Raw genomic sequence first — 22,485 nt, 5'->3', positions numbered from 1 at the left:
AGTAGCACTATTCACAATTGCCAAGGGGTAGAAGCAACCCAGAGTCCATCAATGGATGAGTGGAAAAACAAAATGTGATATATACATACAATGGAGATCTTAAAAAGGAAGGAAATCTTGTCACATGCCTCAATGCTATACGCTAGATGTTTGTATCCCCCCAAAATTCATACACTGAAATGCTGATGCCCAAAGGCCTTTGGGAGGGGAGTAGGTCATGATAGCAGAGTCCTCATGGATGAGATTAATGCCTTTTATAAAAGAGGTCTGGGACTTCCCTGGTGGCGCCGTGATTAAGAATCCACCTGCCAATGCAGGGGACACGGGTTCGATCCCTGGTCCAGGAAGATCCCACATGCCGCGGAGCAACTAAGCCAGTGCACCACAACTACTGAGCCCGTGAGCCACAACTACTGAAGCCCATGTGCCTAGAGCCCATGCTCTGCAACAAGAGAAGCCACCACAGTGAGTAGCCCCTGCTCGCTGCAACTAGAGAAACCCCGTGCACAGCAATGAAGACCCAACGCAGCCAAAAAAAAAAAAAAAAAAAAAAAAGGTCTGAGAGAGCTCCCTTGCCCCCTTCACCATGTGAGGATACTACAGGAAGTTGGCAGTCTGCAACCTAGAAGAGGGCCTTCACCAGAACCCAATCCTAGTGTAACCCTGATCTTGGACTTAACTCTGAGAAATAAATTTCTATTGTTTGTAAGCGACCCAGTCTGTGGTATGTTGTTATAGCAGCCTTAATGGACTAAAACATACAAGATGGATGAACCTTGAGGGCATGATGCTAAGTGAAGTAAGACAGTCACAAAGGACAAATACTGGGACTCCCCTGGCAGTCCAGTGGTTAAGACTCCGCGCTTCCACTGCAGGGGGCACGGGTTCGATACCTGGTTGGGGAACTAAGATCCCGAACGCCTCGTGGCGTGGCCAAAAACCAAAAAGAAAAACAAAACAAAGAAAACAAAGGACAAATACTACATGATTTCACTTTTATGAGGTCTCTAAAGTAGTCAAATTCATAGATATAGAAAGTAGAACAATGGTTATCGGGGGATGGGGGAGGGGACAAACAGGAGTTATTTAATGGGTATAGAGTCTCAGTCCTGCACGATGAAAAAGTTCTGCGGACCTGTTTTACAGCAATGTGAATACAGTTACCATTACTCAACCGTACACTTAATAGTGGTTAAGACGATAAATTTTATGATGTATGTTTTTACCACAATAAAAAAATTTCAATAAAAAATAAGAAAAAATATAAAGAAATCCAATTTTTTTTTTTTCTTCTGAATGGGGAGGGAGAAAAGAAATGGGAGGAAATGTTTTCCTTTTGTGTAGATATGCGTGTTTTTATTTCTGGTGCATTCCACACATGCCAGTACCACAGAGAGAGAGAACAGAGTTTAAACCTTGAACATGAGGATCTGAGCTTTCTAAAATGAGAAGAGCCTAGGCGTTGGGACGCTGACCTTTAGGAACCCATTTCCAGAGAAGAATCGTGCTTATGGTAGGACACTTCAGGGAAACAGGAAGAACAACCAGTGTGCCCCAATAAGCGTTCTTGCCTACAAACAACTGAAATAGACACTGGCAACTTAAAAGGAAAAGAATGTATGAAGGTAGAGCAGGGAGCTCACGGAATCCACATTAAGCCTGGAGGACCAGTTTATTTATTTATTTATTTATTTTTATTTATGGCTGTGTTGGGTCTTCGTTTCTGTGCGAGGGCTTTCTCTAGTTGTGTCAAGCAGGGGCCACTCTTCATCGCGGTGCGCGGGCCTCTCACTATCGTGGCCTCTCTTGTTGCGGAGCACAGGCTCCAGACGCGCAGGCTCAGTAGTTGTGGCTCACGGGCCCAGTTGCTCCGCGGCATGTGGGATCTTCCCAGACCAGGGCTCGAACCCGTGTCCCCTGCATTGGCAGGCAGATTCTCAACCACTGCGCCACCAGGGAAGCCCCCTGGAGGACCAGTTTAGAAAACAGGAGGAACTTCCGTGTCTGGGAAACCAAGAACACACCTAGGCCACACCCCCGGATCAGCCTCCTTAGGACACCAGCCATATGGTGTCCAGACACCAGGCTCTGCCTGGCCCCATCACCCCTGGACACTCACTGAGCCACCTCCAACTGATGCTGTGTTCTGGCATCATTTCCTCAGTGTCCAAATCTGGGGTGGGAAGAACTGACTGGACGTGCCAGGGAGCTTCCATTCGGTGGGGAATTCCTCCCAGTAGGCAGGATTTTCACGTGCTAAAGGAGAGAGAGAAGGCAGCTGTCCACACTGGTTAGCAAACAGCTTAGCAGCTGTGTATGTCTCACGTGCCTAGCTCATCCAGTTTAAAACAAAGTCATAAGTTTCCAGCCAATTCCGCGAAACAGGAGAACCTTCACGCTTACTGGATCCTGTCACTTGCAGTATGGCGGGTTTCCACAGGTTATCCAACCAGATACGACCACGACCACTCGTAAACTATTACCGGGCGATGCAAAGGTGGGATGCTTGAGGTCATGGTTCATTGCCCTCAGGTGCTTTTGCTTTTGTCACAGTCGAATTTATTTGACCTTGATAAGAGCAGACACTGTCTTCAGAACTCCTGCCAGAACAGACTATAAAGACAGAATGAATACACCAGCACTGCTGTCGCAACGGCCATGGGACTGACACTGCTCAAGCAGCCATTTATCTGGCACGGTTTAGTCAATAGGGAAGCCTCTAGCCGGCTCCCAGACAGTCTACCTGAAAAAACTTCCATAGCCTCTACAGGGCAAAGATACACAGAGATGTAGAAAGTCATAAAGAGGTGAAAATAAAGGGAAGGAATTAACTTCATTTCACGTCACGTTCTTTTTTATTCACTGAATACATTCCTCTACTCAAAAGGCCCTGAAGACTTTTGCTTTTATGGTGATAGAGTGAAGATGTCTCTGCCTCCTTCCTCTTGAGAGGTCTATGAAACAACAAGGATTAAAAAAAAAACCAGCAACAACTCCACTTTTAAAATAAACTTAGGAGATGTCAACAGCCCTGAACCATGTATGCAGGAAGTGGGTAGAGAAATGGAGAGGGAAGTCAAGAGCAGAGGACGGTCAAACCTCAGCGTCTGCAGAGGCAGCATCGACCAGAAATAAGCTGCATTATTACATAAGAATAAAGGTTATTATTTTTTGTGGCATTGTTTTACATCATGATCTCATATCAGGGAAAGTATATGGTAACCAAGAGTTTATCCCATTCATGATTACAGAGTCTAGACAATGTACTTTTGTGCCTGCAGACCAAAATAAGATAACAGATGAAAATGTGTGTAAACTGTACGGTTCAAAATAAAGCTATTAGTCGAACGGTGCTAGAAAACTTAAAACAAAAATCCATCGGTTCTCTGTTCCTCAGACTTTGCGGCTGTGAAAACGCCTTTATTCTGGTCTTACAGTTGAATGGTAGTTTGGGTGGGTACAGAGTTTTAGGAGTACTTTAGAAAACAGTGACAGATACCCTGGGAAGTAAGATAGACATTATCGTCCTTTGCTAAAGGTGAGAAAATTGAGATATAAAGAGATAAGTGACTTTCCAAAGGTGTCAAGCCAACATAAAGTAGTACTAGAACTCAAATCTGTGTCCAGTGCCAGGTTCGGTTTTCTCTTCATGACATGTACAAACGCTGGGCACAATCTTCATGGCTTTATGTTTCACCATCTCATTCTCCCTCATGTTCTTGGAGAACTGTTTCCTTTCTAGCCTCCAAAAGCACTGTTATCCCTTTTCCCCACCCTAACGACCACCCAGTTATTTATTTCACCTTGAGCGCCTCTGCCCTGTAGCCCCTTCCCCTTCTCCTGGCCACCCTTAAAGAACCGCGGTTCCGGTCTCAAGATAAACACTGACTCACATACTTAAAGCTGTGGCAGAAAGCAAATCCTAACTACCCATAAGAGAGACATTTCTCAATTTTTTTTTTTTCTTAACCTAAGAAGCTCAGAGAAGGAAAACAATCAGTCGAAAGTGCCTTCGTCTTCTCAATGCCATGTACAGCAGGAAGGCATCTGATGTATTTTAGTTGTTCATAATGATCCATCTGGCTCATGATCATAAAAAAGTGAAACTCCGGTTTATCATCGGCCATGAGCAGTTTTTTACACTACAGAGAGATAAAACATGCAAGAATAATTACCTCGGGGCTTCCCCGGTGGCGCAGTGGTTGAGAATTTGCCTGCCAATGCAGGGCACATAGGTTCGAGCCCTGGTCTGGGAAGATCCCACATGCCGCGGAGCAAGTGGGCCCGTGAGCCACAACTACTGAGCCTGCGCGTCTGGAGCCTGTGCTCCGCAACAAGAGAGGCCGCGACAGTGAGAGGCCCGCGCACCGCGATGAAGAGTGGCCCCCGCTCGCCGCAACTAGAGAAAGCCCTCGCACAGAAACGAAGACCCAACACAGCCAAAAATAAATAAATAAATATTAATTAATTAAAAAAAAAAAAGAATAATTACCTCTTCCCCTCTGCCCCCCCAAATGTATTAATAAAAGAATACGCTTTAAAATGTAGAACACAGTAAACACACACATACGCCGCTTCCCTTCCCACCCCCTTTTCCCAAAGCAAACAGGAAGACATAGTCTGTGACCTTGGACTCATATGCCCTCTCGAATTCACCCTCTGTTAGCCCTGTGGAACTGACCAGGTACTAGGTAAGGAGGTCAGTCTGCGTTGAAAAAAACCCAACTGCACTCCAGTTGACTCTGTTTTGAATCAGGCAAGGAAATGATGCGATAACAATCATTTGACACTTACTCCGCAGTACCGGTCACCATTAAATATCTGAGGTGGCAGAGGGTTGCCCTGAGCAGGCTTCTTCTCCGGGGGAATGTTCTTGTACATCCACTGCCTCTGCTCTTCTGACATCGTGATGTCCACCTCCTCAAACTCTATCTTGTTGGCTTCCAGAAATCTAACCACATCCTGCTGCTTCTTCTTTATCTGCAGAGAGAAGACAGACACATAAGGAGACATGCTCCTCCAAAACCAAGTGGAAATATTTCCAATTTGAACTAGATTTGACAGCTCATTGCCAGAGGCCACTGAGCCAAAAAAAAAAGAGGCGATTTTTGCAGACGGCACGCACCGCCCACTCCCTGGTGATCCAGCAGACGTCTCAGCAAGTGCTGACACAGTGATTTCTCCAAGGATTCTGGGGCACAACTCCCAACGGTCTGGGAGGGACAGACGAGGTCTGAGGTGGAATATTCACTTCGTTCTCAGGGGGCCAGAACTACCCACTCCCACCCGCCAGAAGTTGACATTTACAGTCACGAAAGCCCTCTCTGTCCCCAACCAATTGCAAACCACAGAGAGCCCATCTGCGATGTCGACACTTCATGGATTCCTGGGAGCGGTGACATTTTTATTCCCCTCACCAGCCTCTTTCAGACATTCCACAGCTATAGCTACTGTCATGAAAGCATCCTTTCATCCACTCACAAGAGTAAAATGTTCTCCACTTCCAAGGTGAGAGTAAACAACAAGCACCATCCTACTTTGAACTCTCTTTTCTTAACCCTTCTTGTTCCCCTGACGTTTCATGTTTCCTTCTCCAGTCACTAGGGGTCAGGTATGCTCTCAAAGAGCTGCAAACACATGTGCAGGGTTTCCAAATGTTACCAATCTTCTTAACTGAAGGTACGTATTAACTCATTGAGATGCGGTGACAGTATTCAGTATCTTAACCACAGCATGTAAAACATGAGAAAACAAGTGTGCTTTTTCTAAACGATCCTGGGAAACCCGCATAAAGAACAAACCTAAGCGGTGAAGTAAATGTTATAATGGCCAAAGAAAAGAATCATTTTGAGAAGTGAAGCAGCTAGAAAGACCTCTGGACAAAGAAAATAAAATGCTGAAGAACAAACTTTCACAGACTGACTGCCCCAGCCAATCCCCTCCACCCCACCCTAATCCGACTCCCCCCCAAAAGCCTCAGTGACATGCGTCTCTGATCACTGGGTTCAAGTCTATGAATGACTAATGACGAGATGGCATAGTTAGTATGGACAGAAATAAAAGGCTGGCAAGAAAGGACATCTTTTAAGCTCAATAATATTATAAAAGGAGAGAATTACTGTATGGTTGTAAATCCAAGTTGAAAATGACATTATCTCCATTTCTTGAATTAAGCCATTTCTCATGTCTGAAAAAGTTAACTTTTTCTCCTCACTCATAGAATTTCAGAATATATATATTATTTTGTAACTTCGGTGTGCAAAAAAGTATCATCCATCCTACTTAATTTCCCCTTACAACTCGACCAGGTAGAGTTTGTCGACCCTGAGGTTGAAAGCGTTCACCTATTTTGATCCAAGTCTTAGTGTGTGTTCTTATCAAGACAATCATGTCACTGTCCTAAAATCCTTCTTTAGTGGGTCCCCACTGGCCTTTGTAAAGCAAACAAAAAGTTACCTACAATCCTACTATCCAGACAGCCACTGCCAAAATTTAAATAGAGGAGAGGGTCTGGATTGAATATCCATATTTGGAGCTCTACATACCCAACACATTTCAATTGTTCATGAGCATGATCAAAAATGAGACTTATCCATAGTCAAACCTTGGTTTTCCATATATGATGTACAGAAATATCCACCACAACCCCAAAATGCGGGTACATAAAGGCTCAATATGAGGATAAATCAAGACACGTACACAGCTTCTCTACTCCCCCCCACCTCCTGGCCCTAAACACATAGGGACACACATACACACACACACACATACACACACACACACACACACACACACAGGGTATTTATTGCTGGAACTATAATCCCCTACAGCTCACCTGGTCTTTCCTTTCACACGATCACACCTGGTAAAAAAACTGCACCTTGCCCCTTTCACTGAACAATAAATATATCATGAGCACTGCCCTCTGTCATTAAAAATTTTTCAGAAGCATGAATTTTAATATCTTCCTGGCAATTCCATCATGTAGATGTACAGTTAACTATTACTCTATTGTTGAATACTTAGCATGCTTGTAGGTTTCACCACTAGAAATAACATCACGCAGTGAACATCTTTATATATCTCTGATGGTATCGCTCAAGACTACTTTAGGACAAAGCCCTGTGAATGAAACCCAGGTGAAAGGGCAGAGATATTTCTCAGACTCCTGAAGGACTCAGGGTAAAACTGTCTCTCATCAAGGCCACCTCAATTTACATTACCGTTAGCAATGTCTCTGAGTGTCCATGTCTCAACACCCCTCCTCCTTATAGCCAATATTTGAAAGTTACATCGTAGAATATTAAAATTCAAATGACGTAAGGTGATGGATGTTAACTAAACTAATTGTGGTAATCAATTCACAATATATACATACATCAAATCATTATGCTGTACACCTTAAACTTATATGTGTTGTATGTCAATGACATCCTAATAAAACGGAAAAAATGGTCGCTGTTTCAAGAAAAAAATTCAAATGCATCATTATACCCTAATCAAGGCTCAGGAAGCAAAGGACAGTTCCTCACCAACACTGGTGATGGCTAATGATAGCGTGAGGAGCGAAATGTAAGTAATTATATCTGTATTTTAAGAGGAAAGCAGGAGAGGCACGACCAGCTTTGTGTTTCAAAGAGATCACTTTAATACTATGCAGCTTAAGAAGAAAAAAGGAGAAATTCCGTAAGTACTGTTAACACTGCTATGAAAAGGTCTCCAAGACGTATACATGGGAAAAAAAAAGAGCAGAACTGTATATAGACTAGGCACATTAAAAAAAAAAAAATGGAGAAAAATAGGAACACTTCTGTATTTACTTGTATTTTCATTTTTTAGAAAAATGCTTGAAGGTTTATATAAGAAACTAACAAAAGCGGTTGCCTCAGGGGTGGGTGGGAACTGGGGGATGGGGACAAAGTGAGAGCAAGAGTTTTCACTCTGTGTGTGTAAACCTTTTGGAAAAGTGTGAATGTGTCAACATTCAAAAGATTAAAGAGAAAAAATTTAAGAGAGAAAGAAAGCCTCCCATAGAAAACAACCTGGAGGGGGCGGTAGTCCATGGCCGTAGAGACCAGGGGCATTTCGTATAAATCAGCAGGACATGAAGCTGGACTTGGAGCGTTTTGTTACTTGCTGGCCTCCCTGACTCCTTACACTTAGAAGAAAGGCCAGATGATTAAAAAGAAAAGAAAAGAAAAAAGAGCTACAAATCCTTGTTCCCCCACTTATTTACTGGGTGAGTTTGAGCAAGCTACTTAATCTCTTTATGCCTCAGTTTTTCCATCTTTAAAATGGGAATAATAGTATTACCTGCTTCACTGGATTATTGTGTGGGTTATAGATAAGTTATGTGTAGCTTACAATATTTATTGCCTGGCACATAACAGTGCTGTATAATGTCTTAATTATTATTGTTGAATTTGTTATTTGACATCCCATTAAAAAAAAAATCAGAATGCAGTGTCAGGGAAAAGTTCACTTTTTTGAGACAAGGTGAATCAAACTCTCATATTTTGCTTTGCTTTTGTTGAAGTTTAGAAATAAATTTAGCACATGTTCAAAATTTTTAAAAATTAAAAAAAAAAAAAGAGCTAAGGCCACAGAAAATTAATACAATAGCAGGTCACCCAAATAAACAAAGGGGAGAAACTGTACTCCAGAGAAGGAAGTTTCAAGGGGATGTTTGTGACATTAGCCTCAGAAAGGAAGATGAGTCAGGGCAGCAGGGCTGTTTTGAGATTTCCCAGGTGAACGCGGCTGGAACTGTGGAAGCCCAGGGATGAGCGGCAGGGACAGACCAGTGCAGGAGGTGGGACTGGGAGAAGCCGGGGTCGTAGGTAACGGAAGGGCTTCCCTCGTGGCAAAAGGAAGCCGTCAAGGGCACTGCACACAGGCTGGCATAAACCCAGGGTTCAGGTAACAATAACATATACCGTTACTTCCTTGACACAAAGAGTTTTATTTACGTTTCAACCGTTCTGAAACAAAACGCACCTTGCAATTAATATCAAAAGAAGTTTGGGGAGAGAAATTTGTGGAAGAGAAGTAAATTGTGGGGTGACAGTCAAGGCCTTCACCCATGTCAATTTAGCCATGGGTGATGGTACCCGTAACTCATGTGACTGTTTTTTTTTCTTCAAACACACTTAGAAGCCATGGCAGATAACGCTATTTATCCAGTAGCCCATCTCCCTTTCTTTCTTAATAACCGAAGCCTGATTTTGTTTTAGAAAGCAACGTGCTCAGCTACAAAACCTTGTTGACCCAACTCCTCTGCAGCTACGGGTGTTCACAGAACACAGTGCTGGCCAGTGAGACGTGAGGCAGCTGTTCCTTGGGAAGGCTCCACCTAATGAATGAAAAGACGAAGCCCATTTTGCACTTGGTCACTCTTCTCCCTTCTCTCTTGCAGAAATGCACCCGTGGTGCCCAGAGGTGCAGAAAGCATTTGGCAATTGTGAAAACCAACGCCATATGCAAGAATGGCGGCGGTCAAGCAGGATGACAGGAACCTGGGTTCTTGATGACATCTTACAGCTGCCACACGAGTCTTGTGCAGCCCACTCTAAACCTTCTGTGTTAGACAAACAGACCCCTAATTAGTTAAGCCACTTTTTAGCAACTTTTCTAGAGCTTGCAACCCAATGCAATGCTACTTGGAAAACTCTTAATTGCTACATAAAATGCCTTCGGCAATACTGTAGTATGATGGATTGAAAATAAAAGCTATTATTGCACAGCAGAGCCTAGAAATAAAAGCTGTAAGACATACATTTCATATAAGTGAAATGAGGATCTGTCACTGGATAAACAGATGAATTTTCATTCTTTTCTTTGTGAAGCAACAGCAAAGTTGTTGGACCGAAAACAGGCAGATATCTGCAAAAGCATGAGTTGCATTCCACCTTATCTTTCAAACGTACACCATTACACGTCATCCAAAGCAATTAAGGGGAATGGACACTGTTAAATCTCTTGGGCTCTATCGCAGGGAGGCCCACAGGCCAATTCTAGCCCACTAACTGTGTTTTTATGGCCCACAGCCAAATATAGTCTTTATCTTTTTAAATGGTTGGGGGGAAAAGAGATCAAAAGAATAATAGTATTTCATGACATACAAAAATTCTGAGAGATACAAATTTCAGTGTCCATAAGTAAAGTTGCATTGGAAGACAACTACATCCATTCATTTACATATTCTCCCTGGATGCTTTCGTCCCAGAGAAATTAGCATAATTGAGCCATTGTAACAGAGGCTGTACCGTTCCCAAAGCCTAAAGTATTTAACAGCTGCCCTTTTCAGAAAAAGTTTGCCAACTCTATGCTAGATCACAGATCTTCATTTCCGGCTCAAAGCTCACTTTCTCAGTGAGGCCTTCCCTGCCTATGTGATTTTACACTTTTACCAGCCTCCCTCCCCCAAAACTCCCTATTCCCCTTTCAATGCTTTATTTTACCATAGCACTTAGCGTCTGATATACTGTTGTTTTACACATTTGTTTGTCCACCTCGTCCTACTAGAACATAAATTCCACAAGGGCAGGGGATTTTTGTCTGCTGTTCTGTTCACTGCTGGATCCCTGGGGTCTAGAACGGTATCTGGCACGGTACAGACACTCAGTAAACGGTTGTTAATGAACAGCCAGGATTTTCACAAGTACGAGGACTAGTGTCACAGCAGTGCAGATTCTTCCATCATGAGGATGAGATACCTCAAGTACCACCCCCTTGGAGAGCCCTCTCTTGCCACCTAAGCTGAAGTTTTATTAGTTAAATTTATTACAATTTTATTTATCTGTTTACTTGTTTTTATGCTCACCTCTTGCTCCAGAATGTCAGCTCCGTAAGCACGGGGCCTGGCGTACAGGAGGCTCTCAGAAAATATTAACTGAGTGGATGATTCAAGAATTATTACCCCAGTGCTGAACATCAAAGTTTTCCAGGTGATATTCGAGAGATCAAACTAAATTGATAATTTAATTTAGGAACAAATGTAAAACTGAAGCTTAGGCAAACAGGAAAGTAGATCAAACACCAATATTTCTCAGTGAATACTAAAGCTGTATGAATTTAAAAAGGAGTGTGTCTACGATGTTACATGAAACAGTAAACACACTAAATAATTCAGAAGAATCTTTGGACCCCAAATGTGAAAAAGGCTTCCCTTCTAAAATTGACACTGACATTGAAGTAGGAAGTTGGATGTGATTCTATGTGTAAATAAATGCTATTGTCAGTTAATTTTTAAAACTGCAAGTGCATAATGTAGTATTTTGTTTTGCCCAAGTGTTTTTTTATGAGATTGTTGATACATTTGCAAATTGATAACTGAAAATCAAGCAAATATGTTGGTACTTCCCCGACCCTGCTTCCAACTGCTACCATAGAATTCTATCACCCCCTACCACTTTCCCCCCGATATTTCCAGGAGCTCTGAAGTGAGCTCCTCACATGTGCTCCGAAGCAGCCTTCTTGGCCACTGCATTGGTAAGTGCTATGGCCTGAATGTGTCACCCCAAAACCCCTATGTTGAAACCTACCCCCCAAGGTGATGGCATCAGAAGGTGAGGTTAATGGCAGGTAATTAAGTGATGAGGGTGGAGTGTTCTTATGAAAGAGGCCCAGGAGCTCTCTTGCTCCCGTCCACAGTGTGAGGACACAGCCGAAAGACTGCAGTCTGCTACCCAGAATTGGGGTTTCCCCAGCACCCAACCATGCTGGCACCCTGACCTTGGACTTCCAGCCTCCAGAACTGTGAGAAATCCCTGTTGTTTCTGAGTCACCCAGCCTGTGGTATTTTCTTACAGCAGCCCAAACTGACTAAGACAATAAAACTTAACCCTTTCAACTCCGGGGCCCTGCAGGACGCAGAGCTGCTGAAGACCCAAGCCCTGACGCACCGGCCCCGGTGATAAGCTGTCTGGGCTCGTGCCGCTGAATCTGCTGATGTAGCATGAACACTCAGTGACCCATGCAAATCTTAGTGAAGATGCTGGTAGCTTTCACTGGCAACCTCCTGACTCCAGCAATCCCTAGGGACTGGATCAGAGGCCAGGCTAACTAAATTCTACTGCACTTGACTTACACTTACCCCCTATTCTCAGGCACTGAGTGCAAGTAAACTTGCACTTCTCCACTCTCTCTTCGCGTAGGATTAGTTCTTACCCAGAAGGCTGCCAGTTAACTTATGTAATTAAGCAGCCCCTGCCAGATTCTTCCAGACGCTTCCAGACGTGTCTAATCATGTTTGAATTCCGGGGTGAACACAGCAGAGGCTGTACCCTGGGACCTTGGGAGTCACTAGTAAATAAAGACATTATCAATTTGAATAAGATAGGGCTTGTTTTTTTTTCTAACTGAGATTTAATGTGAGCAATTGTGGGAAAGCAAGTGTAAAGACAAAGCACAAAAAAAAAAGAATGAAATAATGCCATTTGCAGCAACATGGATGGATCTAGAGATTATCATCCTAAGTGAAGTAAGTCAAACAGAGACAAATATCTTATGATATCATTTATATGTGGAATCTAAAAAAAAATGATACAAATGAACTTATGTGTATACAAAACAGAAAGAGACTCAGACATAGAAAACTTATGGTTGCCAAAGGGGAAAGGAAAAAGGTGGAGGGGAGGGATAAATTATGAAGTAACATATACATACATCTATATATAAAATACATAAACAGCAAGGACCTACTGTACAGCACAGGGAACTCTACTCAATATTTTGTAATAACCTATATGGGAAAAGAATCTGAAAAAGAATACATATATATTATATATATAATACATATATATACACACACACACACACATATATGTATATCTTGAGTCACTTTGCTGTACACCTGAAACTAACACAACACTGTAAATCAACTATACGTCAATTAAAAAAAAAAAAAAAAGACAAAGCACAGATGGCAGACAACAAGAAAAACTGGAAAAAAAGAAAAGTATGTATTTTAGAGTTAGACTGTCCTGGTTTTAACCCTGGCCCTGTCAGTCGAGTAGCCTTGGAGGTATTACTAAGCTTCTCTTTTGGCCTTAGTTTCCAAATCTGTGAAATGGACCCAGGATCTTCTTTCACAGGTTTATTGGGAGGATTAAATAAGAAAAGAGCTAAACAGTAATAGGCACTGCTCAATTGTTTCATTCATTCAAGCATGTTAACTTTTCTTTCTTTGCCCTAGATGTGGCCTTCTGCAAAAAATATAAAGTAACTTCACAGAGCTTTCAAAGGCTTTAGGTATTGGATGTAACACTTCTTCATTTCACCTCCTTTCACACTTCAAATACACAGTTTTCTTTCTTCTGACTTGAGGCAGATGTAAGGCTGATTAGGGCCTTTTATGTCTGTCACAAGGAAAAAGTCAAAGGCAGGCAGAGGAAAGAGGACAGAGAGGACAGATTTTCTTAAAACTTAATAAGACTTACAGAGGAGGGGCTGGACTAGACCTGGAGGGGTAGGGGGCCCGAAGACAACTCCTCCTTCCAAATAAAAAGGAAAGAAAGGTCTGATGATCTTTTCTGGGGCAAAGACACAGGAACTTCCAAGCAATTGAGTAGGGTACCTCGAAGATCTATCGTTCCATGGCAAATTCTTTAACTAATACCACACTGTTGGACTCACTAGGCATTACATTCTCATAAAGAGGATGCAAATGGCAGGCGATAGACTAGTTACCCCAAGCTATTCACTACCTCTCCTGTGAAGACTAGAAAGTGAAAGCCCCGTGTTCCCAGCCACCCTTGCAGCTGGGAAGTCACTGACCCAGAGCCCACTGCTAAGCTGGGGGCCAAAGTCCAATGGGTGGAGCTTCTGCACGAGGCTCTGCTCTCCTGCTGAAGCTAATGGATCAATACCAGGGCCCTCTGTCCCTGCCCTTCCTCCCTCTTCTTGCTTGGAACCTTGGTGTGAGGGCTGGAGGTGCAGGGGCCGCCTTTCCACTACGAGGCAACAAGCATCAGGAAAAGGCCAAGAGAATCCCAGAAATACAGGCCCTGAACAAATCAGTCTCCAGACTTACCTGGAGAGACCAAAACACCTCTGTTCATTTAAGTTCACGTTACTCAGGTTCTCTCTTACCTGCAAACGGACACACCCCTCCCCTAAAACACCCACCGATATGTTTCCTTGCTGGGGAGCAGGACGGGGTGTAGAAGAAACCCCAACAAGCCACGGGCTCACTGGCAACATTCAAATGCTGTTTAACTCAACATGAGATTACACGTAAAGTGCTGTGCCGCTGGTGTCTATTTCAGTCTGTCTTACTAGAAAGCAAATACCAGGCTACCAAGCCGAAGATAACAATGAGAGAGGCTGTCTTGCAAGAGATTGAAACTTGAGTTTTAGGGAATCAGAGTGTCAGAAAGAGGAACTGTGAACTACAGGGCAATTTTTGAAAGAATCATTATTATACGTTGTAAATTAAAGCAATACAATTTCAATGATGGAAAAGATTGTGCTTTTTTGTCTGTGTATCATTAGCACAGTCACTGGTACTTACTAGGCCCTCCATATGTTTGTATTAAACAAATAAACATTATTGAGCTTGAATAAATACTTTCAACATATTTTCTTTTTAACCAGTAAATACTCTGGATCCTGTTTTCTTAACCAACTTGCATTGGCTTCTTTTTTCCATGTTTATAATGTTAAGTCATCTTTTCAATTAAAAAATAATAATAATATCATCCTGAAGTAATTATTTTTTATATTACCTTCCAAGGATTCAACATTCAGAAACAGACTTTATATGGTTGCCATAATAACATACACATTTTGGGTAGAATGTTTTGGTTGTATTACAAATATTTTCTGCTTTTATAATCTTCATAGTTATCTTATTGCATGCATGGATTCTATTAAGTATTTAACTCTAATGTTTAGGACATTATGCAACCATTGGAAATTTAAGTATATTCTAGATATATTTTTCTTTTATAAAAAAAGAAGGCTGGCGCTTCCCTGGTGGCGCAGTGGTTGAAAGTCTGCCTGCTAATGCGGGGGACACGGGTTCGAGGCCTGGTCTGGGAGGATCCCGCATGCCGCGGAGCAGCTGGGCCCGTGAGCCACAACTACTGAGCCTGCGCGTCTGGAGCCTGCGCTCGGCAACAAGAGAGGCCGCGATAGTGAGAGGCCCGCGCACCGCGATGAAGAGTGGCCTCCGCTTGCCACAACTAGAGAAAGCCCTCGCACAGAAACGAAGACCCAACACAGCCATAAATAAATAAATTAATTAAAAAACTAAAAAGTGGGACTCCTGATATTCATCCCACTTAAAAAAAAAAGAAGGCTGTTCCAAACGGGCTGACATTTTTCATGATGACAAATGATATCAACAGTAAGCTACCTAACAGATGTTGAAACACAGAGAGATGCTCGCACATACACACGCACCCCCTCTTCTTTCTTGATTTGTCCCTTCAAAGTAAAGATGATACTTTATCAGGTAACTATTTCACAAAATGGATTTTAGGAAATGTTTGATATTATTGTTTTGTTACTGAAATCAATGCTTGTTGTCTATAAAAGTTGTCCCTACGAAAACCTAGAAACAGAATTTTCTAATCTACTAAAAGTCTTTCAAATAAAAAATTTCAGTGAGTTTTTTTAATGTAAAAATCTAACGTCTTTCAATTCGTTTTCAGGAACAACTAATTGACATCAGGGAAGAGAGTAGGATTTTAACTACAAAATTTTCACCACTTTTGCGTTACTGATGAATGGGACCAGAAAAATGATTATCCCTGTCCTTTAATTCTAATGATGCTATCCTCCATTTGCATATCCTTTATAATCTGCTTTCTCTTGACACTAACACTTTGAAGACATCACATACTTCCACATCTTCAACTGTCACCTCTATGGAGACATATCTAAAATTTGCATTTCAAAATTGGCCTCTTTCACAAGGGCCAAATCCACAGTGCCAAAGCCTTTCTGGAAATGTATGCTTAAACGTCCCACCATCACCTCAAACTCCACTGCTAAAACAAAACAACAAAACAAGGTTTTTGAAAGGTTTTGTTGTCGTAAGATCAACCTACCAATCTACCTCCTTCTCCTAACGTCCCTGTTTCTGTTAACAATACATCACTGTGTTGATGGCTCATCATGACCACAGACCAGCCTGTGAGTCCAACACTTAACTGTTCCAAAAATAACCTACCTAAAGGAAAGCCTTCACACACACACACACACACACACACACACACACACACACTCTCCCTCTCTCCCCCACTCTGTTTCAGATGAAGAGCCTCTCCTATCTCAGTTTGGTAGCACTAGAACAGGAATGGTGTAGAGAAGGTATTGGAATTGTGACTTTGATGTCCTCGAGGGGCCCTGGTTCATCTGTGACTTTTTCCATGACGGTTAGAACATCTGATGATGATGTCAAGGGCAGTGGCCTGACCCCCATAGGGGCCACTTCTTTTTGATTTGTGTTCTAGTTCCGGACAACCAGCATGGGATGGATCTGTCACCTCGGGGAAGTTACTTCTTCTATCAAAGCCTCAGTTTCCTCACCGGTGAAATGCAGATCAGAATTTACGGCAGACAGTGGTGATGAAAATTAAATGACGTAATGTTCTTAGTGCACGGCACGTAGGGAAAGAGCTCAACACACGTTAGTCACTATTGCTATTACACTTTTAATTCTAAGGCCACAGACCTCATCGGCTATTCTGCTCTTTGGCAAGCTTACTCTCCTGCCAATCACTGAGGACACCTGGGCCCAGTACAACGCCATTCCTTCAGTGAGTCTCTCATTTGTTCACTCCAGAAGGACATTCTGAGGGTCGAGCAGGTGCCAGGCACTGTGCTAGGCTTAGTGGGTACACACCTGCCCCTGCCTTCCTTCAGCTCGCCCCCAGGAAAGCTGGGAGTTACAGGGAGTCGACAAAGTTACAGGGAGTCAAAGCACTGACCGTGCCCAAACTATAAAACTAGGTAACGCAAAGAGGACTGATAAAACGAAATGTTCACAGACTGAGATATGGGGAAGTCATTCTGACTTTCCCATAAGTTACATTGAATTTTATGCTGACTAAAATAGACTGTGGCCTATCAAACATACATTGTACATCTGCTTTAATTATTAGAGAAGAGGACACATTGATTAAAAGTAAAGAATGTCCATGTCAAAAATAGAGATTAAATGCCTCTCTTCCTGGGATGCCAATGCTGGTCCTTCTTTGAGGATAAGACTCCCTTCCCAGGGGCCAAGGCCATGCTGACTTGCTGGGTACTGGCCGGAATGTTCTTTTTCTGAAATCTTGAAGAAATGTAACCCTGACTAGTTTAATGTTCTTTGTTCTGACAAGATATAACACTGTGCTGGAAACCCTGCTTCTGCAGGGCAGTTTCTCAGAGTCACCTGGCAAGCGGGCTTCCGGCTAGTCCTCAGTTTGGCTCAAATAAAACTTTTCTATTCTTACGATTGATTGTTTATTGATTATTTCCATTGACAGGATCCACTCTCTGGGAACATACCCTTTGGTAAAAATGGGTTTCCCTTTAGAAGTGAGCATGATTGCTATCATGCTGGCACATATTCTGCGAGGCTGTATCCTCGTGCCAACCCTGTCGTCCTCCCATCCTGCGAGGCAGGCTAGGGCAGCCTACAAGGGACGAGGGCAGGACGGGGTCCCCTCAGGCACACGCTGCACGGAGCTCGTCACAGCCTAATGCGGCTCAATTGCCCAGGCCAGACTCCCCAAACCCAGGAACAGACAGGCGCTGTCCCTTGCTGTGTGTTCACGAGAGTAACCTTTTGGACTTTCCCGTCTCTGCTGCATACAGGGACTGAGAAAAGGAATGCTAGAGTTAAAACTAGAAAGTGCCGGTGGGGGGAGGGAAGGACCGAGAGTTTGGGGTTAGTAGATGCAAACTATTATATATGGAATGGATAAACAACAAGGTCCTAATGTATAGCACAGGGAACTATATTCAGTAGCCTGTGATAAACCATAATGGAAAAGAACATGAAAAAGAATGTATATATATGTGTATAACTGAATCACTTTACTGTACAGCAGAAATTAACACATTGTAAATCAACTATACTTCAATAAAAAAAAAAAAAACTAGAAAGTGGAACAGGGAGAACCACAAATGTCAGAGAAGTAAAGAGGAATTAACAAATGTCCCCATGGCTGTCCTCTAGGACTAAAAGTCCGTCCGGCGTATTTTTAAACTGATAACCAACATCAATTTTTAAAGCTGATAACCAACATCAATTTAAGCACCTGTTTATTTGGAGTCACAGTTTTGGAATCACAGATTAAGATCAAGAAGATGCAATTAAATCCAATCACTTCATTTAGTTCCCTAATCGAAACTTAGCCAGGTGTCAGCAGAGTTTATGGTCTACGGTTCTTGGGTTTAAAGAAATATTTTAGAACTGACCAAAGAGAGGTTCCAGCTGTCCTGCCACTGGCAGAATGATTCTTCCAGTGAACTCGAATCTAATCTGCCACTAACAAAAATGTTACCTGTAATTTTCTTTTCTTTTTTAAATTTAATTTATTTTATTTATTTATTTTTGGCTGCATTGGGTCTTTGTTGCTGTGCGTGGGCTTTCTCTAGTTGCAGCGAGCAGGGGCTACTCTTCGTTGCGGTGTGCAGGCTTCTCATTCAGGTGGCTTCTCTCGTTGCGGAGCACAGGCTCTAGGTGCACAGGCTTCAGTAGTGGTAGCACACGGGCTTCAGTAGTTGTGACACGTGGGCTCGGCAGCTGTGGCTCACAGGCTCTAGAGCGCAGGCTCAGTAGTTGTGGCGTGTGGGCTTAGCAGTTGTGGCGCGTGGGCTTAGCTGCTCCACGGCATGTGGGATCTTCCCGGACCAGGGCTCGAACCCGTGTGCCCTGCATTGGCAGGCGGATTCTTAACCACTGTGCCACCAGCGAAGTCCTACCTGTTATTTTCTGATTGTGAACTGGTATTTTCAGAATAGCGTAGGCAAGTCCCTTCACACTCCAGATCATAGGTTACTGAAACAATATTTGCTTCTAATTCTTGGTATAACTTTAAAAGACAGCCTAGTAAGACTATAAGAGAATAGAATTAAAGTGAAAAAGATAAAGGAGTCAATAAAATCTGCTACCTCAAATTTAATAACTTTACTCTTCAAAACTACACTTAAATGTTTAATCCCATGTGATCCCTCGTTCATGTTAAAAAACTACAGTCAGTGTCTTTCACAGCCTTCCTCTCTCTACAAGCCTTGCATCATGAGCTACAGCAGGCATAGGGTCTTCCAGTTTCCTAGAAACCATGAAGTCATCTCCTCTTCTTTGTTCTTCTCTCTTTCCTTCAGCTGCCAAGCCCTGAAAATTCTACCGCTCCGCTAATCTTGCTGATTTCACCCCATTTCTACAACTCTTATGCTGCTGCCAGCCACACCTGCAGGGACTTTACTGTCCTACCCACTCCCCTCTAAAGGCAGGCGAGAATGTTCTTCTCAAGCACACACCACTACCTTTTTCAGATCTTTACAATTCCTCATTGGCTCTCGATTTTAAAACATAAATAAATAAATAAAAAATTTAAGACAGCTCTACCGTCTGCTGCTCCTAGATTCTCAGGCCTCTCACCAGTGGTGTCCTGTCTCCATCTCACCTTCAGATCCCTGGATCACACCCTACAGCCGAGCACCTCACCTCATGCCGGCGGTCCTTTCAGAATTGGCCACGAGCCTCAGACCTCTTCTCTCCTCTCACCAAACACTCCATCTCTTTTCTCTAAACTACGGAAATTCACCTGTGTGCTTGGAAAGACACACACCTGAGTCCAAACACCTTGCTTACCTCTTTATTTTTCACCTTCTCGGACATTTTTTAATTTTTATATAGTTAGACACATTAATATTAATATTATGGTTCTAGATGTGTATGGCGTATCTCCCGAGAGTACTTTCCACGTAGTATGTACTCAAATGTCATCTGATAGGTTGTCCCCGAGGGTTGCTTGAAAGAGTAGGTTCCAGGGGGAGGAACAGGTGATTAACATATACCCACATACTAGAAAACCAGAAAATTCAGAAGATCTAGTGATGGCACCACCACCCACTCACCTGCCCAACCCAGAAACTGGGATTCCATCTTTGACTCTCCCTGATGATACAATTAATCATCAAGTCATTAATCATCAAGTTTCTGCTTTCAAATTTTTTCTTGAACCCACCCATGTTTCTCCAGTTTCACTCCCACTAGCCCATGCCAAGCTATCATCTCTGGTCAACCTGTATCTTCCTGTATCTTCTTCTGGCCCGCTTTCCCCCAAAGCCACTTTTCACAGAGAAGCTAAAATGAATTTTTAAAAATTTTTATTTATTAAAAAATTTTTTTTTAATTTTTATACAATTTTAAAAGGTTACTTTCCACTTACAGTTATTATAAAATACTGGCTATATTCCCTGCGTTGTACAATACATCCTTTTTAAAATGAATTTTTTTAATAAGCATAACGGTTTCAGATCTCTGCTTAAAAACCTTCCAGAAACTTCCCATTATCCTTGAAATGAAGGCAGAAATCCATGCCCAGGCCCACGAGGCCCATCTCTGCAGCTCATGCCCCTCTCCCACCCACCCTGCAGCAGTGGCTCTCCACCCATAAGTGCACCTGGGTCACCTGGAGGGCTTGTCAAAACACAGACTGCGGAAAGGAGGTTGACTCCAAAGTTTCTGATTTGGTAAGACTTGGATGGGGCTCAAGAATTTGCATTTCATATCCATCCAATGGAATGTTATGTGGCCGTATCAATGAACGAGGTACTGATACAGGGCACAGTGAGGACGAACCTTGAAAACGTTTTGCTAAAGTGAAAAAAACTAGTCATAAAGGACCATACATTGTAGAATCCCATTTATATAAAATGTCCAGAGAATAGACTCATCTACAGACAGAAAGTAGATCAGTGGCTGTCGAGGGCTAGGGTGAGGAGGATGGGGGCACTGCAGGTGTGGCTAAGGGCTGTGGGACTGGCATCTGAGGTCCCAGCTTCTCCATGTAACCTCGCACCTCTCCTCTCGCTACACTTAGTTCCACACCAAAGCGACTAACCCTTGCTTCCCATGCCTTGAATGCCCTCTTGACTTCTCAACAGTGAAGTCCTACCTCCTACAACGCCCAGCTTTGAGCCCACCTCTCACACAGTACCACACCTGTCCAGAATATTCTCCACTTACTTCTTTTGAACTTCCAGAGAACATGACCCATATTCATTGTGTGTCTAAGAGCTACTAGCTCCTGTCGAGTCAAGTGATTTCAATTCTGGAGGGCAGGGAACTTACGCTATACCTCTTTGACTTTAAAGTACCCTATACCCTGCCTTGGAAAATGATAAACTTGCAGAAACAATGGACATGAAATTGCCAATGCCTAGACCGTGATCCTGAAATGAGCCATCTATTCTACAACTATTCAATGACCTGTCAACCTACTCTTTTGACAAAATGATAGAACTGAGACACCGAGACGTTAGTTAAGGAACTTACCCAGCAGTTAGGACTGGAATCCACATCTCCTAACAAGCAGCCCCACATCCGCTTCCCCACTCTGCCGAGCGATTTACGTCTAGGAATTGGGAAACCAAGAATTCTAGTCCCAGAATATCATCCCAAACGAAAATACAAAGCCTTAAGTTCCATGCATTATTTCAAGCAACTAGTTTCAAGATATTAGCAAGGAAGCAGTTACTATTTAAAAATTAAGCATTCCAGAAACATACAATGCACCATGAGTCAGAGATGCAAAAACAGAAGGGAAGAAAAAAACTCACAAACGCTTCAGATATTAAAATGATCAGATATGGAACATACAATAAGTATGTGCAATATGTTCAAAGAAAGAAAAGAGGGGTAATTAAAAAGTAAGTGGCAGGTGGAGCAACTAAGCCCGTGTGCCACAACTACTGAGCCTGCGCTCTAGAGCCCCACGAGCCACAACTACTGAGCCCGCGTGCCACAACTACTGAAGCCCACGCGCCTAGAGCCCGTGTTCCACAACGAGAGAAGCCACCACAATGAGAAGCCCGCGCACCGCAACAAAGAGTAGCCCCAGCTCGCCTCAACTAGAGAAAGCCCGCACACAGCAACGAAGACCCAAAGCAGCCAAAAATAAAGATAAAATAAATAAATAAATAAATTAAAAATAAATAAATAAATAAATAAAAGTAAGTGGCAGAAGGGGGTGGGGTGGGGGAAGGAAGGATTGGGAGTTTGGGATTAGCAGATGCAAACTATTATATACAGAATGGATAAACAACAAGGTCCCACTGAATAGCACAGGAAACTATACTCAATATCCTGTGATAAACCATAATGGAAAAGAATACATATATGTATAACTGAATCACTTTTCTGTACAGCAGGATTACCACAATATTGTAAGCCAACTACACATCAATAAAATTTTTTTTAAAAAGTTCAAGTGGGAGGTGAAATTTCAGCAAACTAAAGTTCTTCAAAGCTTCTAG

General features: G+C 42.7%; 1 protein-coding gene across 1 annotated transcript in view; it reads right to left on the bottom strand.

Moving 5' to 3' along the window:
- Positions 1–22,485, bottom strand: part of SH3BGRL2 (SH3 domain binding glutamate rich protein like 2) — a 71,040-nt gene that overhangs the window by 18,553 nt on the left and 30,002 nt on the right. Inside the window, exon 4 of the mRNA XM_068550863.1 lies at positions 4,795–4,980. Within this exon, the coding sequence (XP_068406964.1) occupies positions 4,795–4,980 (186 nt within the window). The remainder of the gene's footprint in view (positions 1–4,794; positions 4,981–22,485) is intronic.

The sequence above is a fragment of the Eschrichtius robustus genome, chromosome 9 (genome assembly GCF_028021215.1).
Source record: "Eschrichtius robustus isolate mEscRob2 chromosome 9, mEscRob2.pri, whole genome shotgun sequence".
Classification (NCBI taxonomy): Eukaryota; Metazoa; Chordata; class Mammalia; order Artiodactyla; family Eschrichtiidae; genus Eschrichtius; species Eschrichtius robustus.
The sequence above is the reverse complement of the archived record's forward strand: the minus strand, read 5'-3'. Positions and strand labels throughout refer to the sequence as shown.